Source organism: Kryptolebias marmoratus, linkage group LG9, assembly GCF_001649575.2.
Source record: "Kryptolebias marmoratus isolate JLee-2015 linkage group LG9, ASM164957v2, whole genome shotgun sequence".
Classification (NCBI taxonomy): domain Eukaryota; kingdom Metazoa; phylum Chordata; class Actinopteri; order Cyprinodontiformes; family Rivulidae; genus Kryptolebias; species Kryptolebias marmoratus.
The window spans coordinates 27118207-27125843 of record NC_051438.1 but is presented as its reverse complement, the minus strand read 5'-3'; the positions used below and the strand labels follow the sequence as shown (position 1 = coordinate 27125843).

Sequence of the window (7637 nt, the reverse complement as noted above, 5' to 3'; positions counted from 1 at the left end):
GCAGACAGACCGGGACCTTCTTGTGACAAGATGGATTCAAAGCCCAGAGAAAGGCACGAGGAAGAGCTGCTAATTGAAGGCATGGCACCGCAGAGCTCAATGAATCAAAAGTCACATTTTTTACCAAGCAAAGCAGATTTGAACTCCAGCACTTCACTCAAGTTAACCCATTTATAGGTTTGTTCCAACCCCGCTGAGGTCAAATCATCACTTTCAGTTTCAAATAAATATTTCTAAACCAGCCGTGAGAATTAATTTATTCTAACACACTCCTGCGTCCATTTAATCTGGCACAATCACACATCCAACCGCGCCTCTTGAAATATCATAGAACCTTTATTTACATAGATGCTGATTAAATAGAACGTTACAATAAAATAAGATGTTGGATCTATATACATAACTGAACTGGAAAAGCTTGCAGAGACATGTTCCTCCCAGGCCAGAGGGAAAAAAGTGTGCACATAAGGTGGGAACGACCGAACTGTGTGGGAATTAAAAAAATAAAATTAAATAAAAAGGAAAAAGCTTGAGATGAGTTTTGGGAGGAGATCAGAGACCTTTAGCAATAACCAAAAACTAAAAAAGACAAAAAAAAAAGGAGAATTAAAGTAAATTGCACAGCTGTTTTCCTTCTCCTTTAACGTGAAAGATGATATTAAACGTTTAAATGTTCACTCGTCTCTTTCCACACTCTAAGAAATGAAATGTGGATCTTGTTTGAATCATAAAATTATTTCACTTAATTTTAAACTGTCAACATCACCATGTCCATAATATGAGATATTAAAGCAACCAAATATTGCTAATTAAATCCAACTTAATCACTTTGCTTAATTTATTTTATTGGAACAAAAAGTGTCTCACCGTGCCTTCCTTACCTGCACATCCGGCAGGGCCCTATTTTTAGTTTTAATTTTTAAACAAACTCTGAGCTATTTTGTATTTTGTGTTTTGGGGAGATTCTGAAATCCTTTCAATCCATTTGTTGTGAACAAAGCTTCAGGTAATTATTGTTATTTTACATTTAAACAGTCAGTTTTAGTGGAACCAGTTGACGCAACTAAATGTGCATTTCATTTTTTAGAGTGCAGTCTTTCTGTACCATAACTGCCTGGAAGAAAAGCAGACATTCCTCACAGATGGCGGTGAAACCTAAACAGACTCGGACGGATTTAGAATTAATAAATTAGAACGAAGAAATAAAAATATGAAAACTTTTCCCGAAATGTTCATATATGCGTATATTCTCCTTTTTTTTTATCAATATCCGTGCAAAAGTTTGGGGAAGAAAAATGTCCCTCTTTAATATTCTGTTTTAGTGTTTGTTGCTTGTGAAAATCACTGTTAATCATCCACCTCAATCTCCTCGTCGTCCTCCGAGAACTCATCCGTGGTTTGGTCTCTGGACGAGGAGGGGGACTGTGGGAAGGCTCGGTGTCCCTGGGAGGTCGGGGAGATACTGGGCGTTCTGGCCCCGGGCCCCCCTCCGCCCTGCGGGTCCTCAATGTTCTCCATGCTGACGAGCTTCTGCAGGGTCTGTGGGGTGATTTTCTTTAGCGACTCAACGTCCGCCTTCATCTCCTCCAGGTCCCGCTTGAGTTTGGCCCTGCGGTTCTGGAACCAGGTGATGACCTGCGCGTTGGACAGTCCCAGCTGCTGCGCGATTTGGTCGCGGTCGGCCGGAGAGAGGTACTTCTGGTACAAAAACCTCTTCTCCAGCTCGTAGATCTGGTGGTTCGTGAAGGCCGTCCGCGACTTCCTCCTCTTCTTCGACGTCTGCCTCTGTCCGAAGGCGTTCACGTGCTCCCGACCTTGGAGGGGGGTGTGAGAAGGAGAGAAATGAGATGGCCGCAAAGTGCAGCAGCAACACCTGAGAGACACAGTTAGCTGTGTTTATGGCCTCCTTTTAAAGCATGTTTATTTATCAAACTTTGATAAATGAAAATCCATAAAAACAGATCAAATAAACTTTTTAAGGAGCTAATATAGTCTAGAAAAAAAAACATTTCGAGTCTAAATAAAATCCTGTTTTATGTTGAGCAAAACGACATTTTAGCTACAAAGAAATTATGTCTGTTAAATGTCTTTAAAGGCTTTTTTTTTTTTTTTTTTTTTTTTTTAAAAAACATACTTTAGTGAAGTTTATCTGCCTCTGCAGTCACGTTTTGGCCCACAGAGAGCTGCAAATAGACCATAATGACTAATTGACTTTTTGACAGCGAGGTGTCAACTGTCTCAGCCACTTTTATCCGTTTATGAGTCAGGCAGACACACATCTGCACACATAAATGTCCCAATTTTTTAATCCCATTTTTCCTCACACATTCCCAACTCAGCTGTCCTGGCATGTCCTCATTTAAAGGCAAAACAACACTCAGCTCCTGAACTCTTAATATTTTGTCCACCTTAAAGTAATCTGCCTCCTGTCTCCATATTTTGGTGTAAAACTTGTTACCTTCTGCCGCCTGGATGACGCTGACCTCCAGCCCCTTGAACGTTTTGCTGGCCAGCTCCTCCAGCGCGCACAGCGGGGATGACGGAGTGGTGATCCCGTTCCTCGCCGAGTTGGAGCCCGTAACTTTCTCCAGAACCCTGGGCGGACAGATGCTGGCGGCGGACTTCTTCACGGAGGGTTTGTTTAGAATATCCTCGATGCTGAACGGCGTCAGCGGCTTGTTGGAGTTGGCGGGCGGCGGCAGCTGGTCCAGGGGAGCTCGTCTCCTCTCCTCGCCGCTGGACTGCAACACAGACCCTGCCTTCATGTCTTTACTTGAGGTCATCGCAGTCCCGAACGATCGCTGCTCTCAGAAAAGTTGATTATTTCATTCAAGTGGCGGATTAAAAACCAGTTTTTTTTAACTCTGGCAGACCCCCGCTAGGTTCCAACACTTGGAGTCGAACACAGCAACTTAGCTCGCCTGAGATCCTCCCTCCAAAATAACCATGCTTTAGGCGTAGGCAGCCGCGGCGTATTCCCCTCAGAGCGTCCCAATTCCTCTGGCAAGCTCCATGTAGATCTTTAGAAAGTGACAGACTGGAGGAGGGTGAATCCCTGCAAGGAACGAAGAAGGGAAAAAAAGCTTTCTCAGGCACCAAGAAAAAGAAAGCGACTGCTAACGACTTATTGTTGATTGGGCGAAGTTCAATTAGAGAAACACTACACCACTTGGTGACCCGCTGCTGCGTCTTAAAGGGCCGGACCGTAATAACTAATTGGACGTGGGGAATAGGAGGAGTCTGGTTCTGCCTTGAAATGTTTATGCATCTGTTTCCCTCTGCTGGCGTATCCATTCAGAAAGCGAGAGTTGAGCATTTAAGTGATTGCCACCAGCATCCTCGTTTTATATATATTAGAAAAAGGATTTAAAAAATACAACAGGTTCTCCAGCAGTAAGAGTCATTTAGTCCTGCGTAATTACGCATGGAGCGTTTTGCGTAATGTGCGCGTTATTGGCACCGTGTTGCACACAACGAATATTTATACAGAGCTGATTTTCAACAGAAGATATTTGCCTTTAAGAAAAGATGTTCAGTCCAAGAAACAAACATATTTGATGTTTCAATTTTAAAAAAAACTCTAATCTGAAAATACCTTTAATGTTTTTATTGTTTGTTTTATTGACATTTAAAGTCATTGATTGTATGTTTTGTTAATACCGTTTTCAGTTAAATACTTTAAATTTCCTTGTGCTGTTGGGGCAATGACAATGAAGATATTTATTCATTAATTTATAAAAATGATAATATAGATTAGGGGTGTAATGGCACATGTATTTGCTGATGGGTAAAGTGAACTAAGAGAAATAAAAAGCAGTCTAATAGTTTCGTGTGAAAAAAGCTCCTTGAAACCACCGGTCAGGAGAGAGGCGTGTATGGCAAGCAGTTGTATCATGTAATTGGTGCTTTAAAATGTACTGTGGCAAACCATTTGCATATTTATTTAAAATCCCTGACGTCTAGCCTCATTTTCTCAGACTGGCACTCAGCTAGCTGTTTTTCACATTTCATTTATTTGTATCATCACATTTGGAGACACTATTCAGTTCTGCTTTATTTTCTGGTCTGGTTCAAAATATTGAAGCAAACACTTCTTGGTCTTTGTTTTATTTTTAGCTATATCAGACATACAGATTGCTGCTTACAGTTCAGATTAGATAAAAAAGACAATAGTATGTAGTAAGAGTACTAATATTGATAGTAGTAGCTGATAAATCCCACATTGCTGCACACAATGTGGTTCCTTACATCCTCCCTAAAACAAAGATTATTTTTTGTCTATGCTTCTGGGAGAGTTGATGTCTGTAAATAATAATAATAAATAAAACAATAAAATGTTGCATTTAGCATTTATTTCTTTGTCTTGTTGTACTGAACTGTGACCCTCATACTGAGGTAAAGTGATGGTTCTTAGGGGTGGCACAAATAACAGCTATACCCAGTTGCCATCTCAATATTAGGCTAGTTTAAATATTTTTTGTATATTTTGTACAGTGTTTGAAGATAAAGGACATCTCCACAGAATTCAAATCTCTATCTGTCTTAGCTCAGGGATTTAGAACTTGCAGACACCCCTCTTAAATAATAAAAAAAAAAGGTTTTAGCCACCAACGAGGCCTGAGAATCTCCCAACAAATATCAGGAGGAAAGAAAGAGTCACATCTTTGTTTAACGCAAGTGTTCAAACACATTTCTAACCTTTTCTTTCTGAAAATAAAACTAAAGATGAATAAAGTCTTTGACTCATACTATGCTGATAATCAGGCATTTTCTTGATAGAGAGGTTAACTAATATCACATTTATTATTTTTGTCTTATACCATGGGTAAATATGCTTGAGAGCCATTGATCGAGTGAGTATGGGATGGTTCATTCACTGGTTGCAGAATTTTGTGCTCAGCTCCTCTTCAAGACCTCCTCCTCCAACCATCAAAAATAAACTTCAGGTGACAGGTAAGTGTATTCATTACCAGATAAAAGCTACAATAAATTTTCACTCCCTTTTGAGGTTCCTCCCTGCTGGGACCTCATGCCAAACCTTTACCATCATAAGAAACAAAATTCTGGATCAGAACCGTGACTTATAGGCTGCAATCCCACCCTTATAGATATATTTACATCTTGTTTATGTTTATATTATTTCAACAAGGAGGCATGTGTTTACCTTATAATCTTTAAGAGAATAAAGACCACCGACAAAAAAAACAACAACTATATATTTATCCTGTAGAATAACTGTGATCATTCTTTAATGAAACAAAGAATTTAAAAAATGGTTAATTATCAGAGTTTCTGTCTTTTTTCTTGCTATAAGTGGTTGTTTGTCACCCCCTCCCCCCGGGTGTGTCGGAGCCATGTTCCGGTCTGTTCCTGCAGGTAGAACCCAGAGATCCGGAGGAACAAAACGCGCCAGCGTGAAACAAGCGAGTAATGCAGGAGACGCCGGGCTGCCGACGGAGACTGAAGCTTTTCTTACAGGGAGGGGTTCAAAAAAGACAAAACGGATCAGAGTTAGGAAAAAAAAAAAAAAAACAGAAAAAAAAAACAGAAAAAAAAAACGCGACTTTAGTTGAGCAGGTACGTCTGCACAGACAGAGAGAGAGACTTGTTTTATTTTAAACTCGCTTTGGTTTAAAATTCGTTTTGATAATTTCCCCATTTTTATTTAAGTTACCAACACGTGCGCTGTGCAGAAAAAATAGCATTATAACTATTGTTTATTTGAGATTAAAATAAAACAGACTTTTCTGGGGATTTTTTTAATGCAAGAAACCCCTTTCTATATTTTAACAGCATTCCCTGACCCAGAAGCTGAATGAAGCAGGAGGAATGGCTTCAGAAACACATTTCTACTTCTTCTGCCTCCGCCGCTCGTGAAGCCACCGCGGAGAGGCTCGTGCCAACAGGAGCATATGGTGACATTGGTTTAGGGACAGAGTTGTAAAACAGCAGGAAATTCTATTATCTGCCGTGGAGGTCCACCCTTTGTGGCTGCTTTGAATACATATTTCTCCATAACGAGCACGAGCTCGTGGGGGATGGATTCATTTAAAGACGTTTGGACAGAAATACGCGTCGTTTTTAGAAAAACTCCAGGAAGACGAAATGATATTAATATCGAGGTGAAGGTAATTTAACTTGACATTTCTTAAGCCTGAATTTTAAATCAAGTGGGAAATTAAAGCAGTTTAGGAAAGTGAAACAAAAGGAAGTAAGTTGAATTTCTTTTGTTTTTTTTGCTACAATAATAAATAAGGTTTTATAACGGCCGACAGGTTTCTATTTTTTTTTTACTTCTTTTTATGAATACACAACGCATTTGTAAAGGCCTTTATCACAAGAGAGAGAGAGATAATCCTTATTCCAGCAGTTACAGCCCCCAGTTGCGGTCCTCACCGAACCGAACCTCCGATCGGACCCGCGCTGCTTGGGATCATTAACCTCCAGTTCGTTTTAAATGCCCCCAAAATCCTCAGTTGGCTTTAAAATCTGTAGGAAAGCTGGTCTGAACGTATTTCCCTCCTATTTCGGCCTAATTTAAACGTTAATTAGGAGCAGCAAAGTTGACATCATCAATCATCACCTCTTGGAGGTTTTAGTTGGATGATTCGCGCTCGTCACCGCGGCCTCCCCGCTCCAAAAGCATCGCACCTTTCAGAAGGAATTTCATCTGGATGTTCTCTCTGAGAGACACGGTGGCTTTCATTCCCATTCAGGTCTTCTAATAATTGTCAAAGAGGCCAACTGGGTGCTGTTTGTGTCCTGTCTTTGGATAAATTCAGAGCTGCAGGAAACTCCCAGCCGCTCTGTCATCAATCATCACATTAATTCAGCGCGCTGCTGAAGAAATGCTTCCACTAATCCAGCCTCTATTAGAAGCTAAAAGACAGTGATTAAACAAGTGCAATAATAATCTTAAAAATGTTACCTCATTTGTTTCTAAGCTCTCAGCTAATTATTATTATCCCCACCCCCATCCCCCTACGTGACATGTATATTTACAAGAGCTGCTAGACAAAAAAATTAAAAATTACTGCTTCTGAAACAACATTTTGGACATAATCTATTATGATCTGAATGAGGCTCAATGCAAAGCACAAACAAATAACAATAAAAAGAAATTCGACACAAGGATGAATTTAAACAATGTTTTTCTGCTACTGTTTTTAATCTAAAGTTTATCTTTCAAATTGAAGCCTAACAAGTCTTGCAAATTAGAAAATATTTAAAAGAAGTTTTGTCATTTGTAAGGTTTCAGTTGTCTCCCCTTAAAAAAATATAATATACTAAATAATCACAGAAATAAAGCCCAAACGACACAAGTTTAAAGAGAATTTACAGTTCTTTTTATTATATGTATTTATGTGATTGAGTCACGAAAAGCAATAAAAATATTTTGTTTGTGATCAGAGGCGCGTTTGTGTCCGCGGAGAGGGCAGCTCTCTCTGCGCAGCGTGGCGTCGTGTTTTATGAAAGCAAACAGCTGTAAACGCCTCTCAGGCCAACATGATCCAAGCGGAGGCTGCTCGGGGCGCTGAGGGTGTGTTTGTTTCCATTCTGTTTCCACCACATGTCGATGGTTTCTACTGGAAACACACCGAGGAGCGCAATGAGAAGAGTCATTTGTGGCACTGTTA

General features: G+C 40.0%; 1 protein-coding gene across 1 annotated transcript; it reads right to left on the bottom strand.

Annotated features, from left to right (window-relative positions):
• Positions 1-317: 317 nt before the first annotated feature.
• On the bottom strand, positions 318-3202 carry lbx2 (ladybird homeobox 2). The gene is made up of 2 exons (XM_017417419.2): positions 2459-3202; positions 318-1814 (listed from the first exon to the last, which is right to left on the bottom strand). The coding sequence occupies exons 1-2, from the start codon at positions 2781-2783 to the stop codon at positions 1348-1350; spliced, it is 792 nt and encodes a 263-aa protein (XP_017272908.1). The 5' UTR covers positions 2784-3202; the 3' UTR covers positions 318-1347.
• Positions 3203-7637: the final 4435 nt, after the last annotated feature.

Coding starts and splice junctions, on each gene's coding strand:
- lbx2 (XM_017417419.2), bottom strand. CDS start 2,783: ATGACCTCAAGTAAAGACATGAAGGCAGGGTCTGTGTTGCAGTCCAGC. Junction 1,815..2,458: donor CGTCATCCAGGCGGCAGAAG/GTAACAAGTTTT, acceptor CCCCCCTCCAAG/GTCGGGAGCACGTGAACGCC.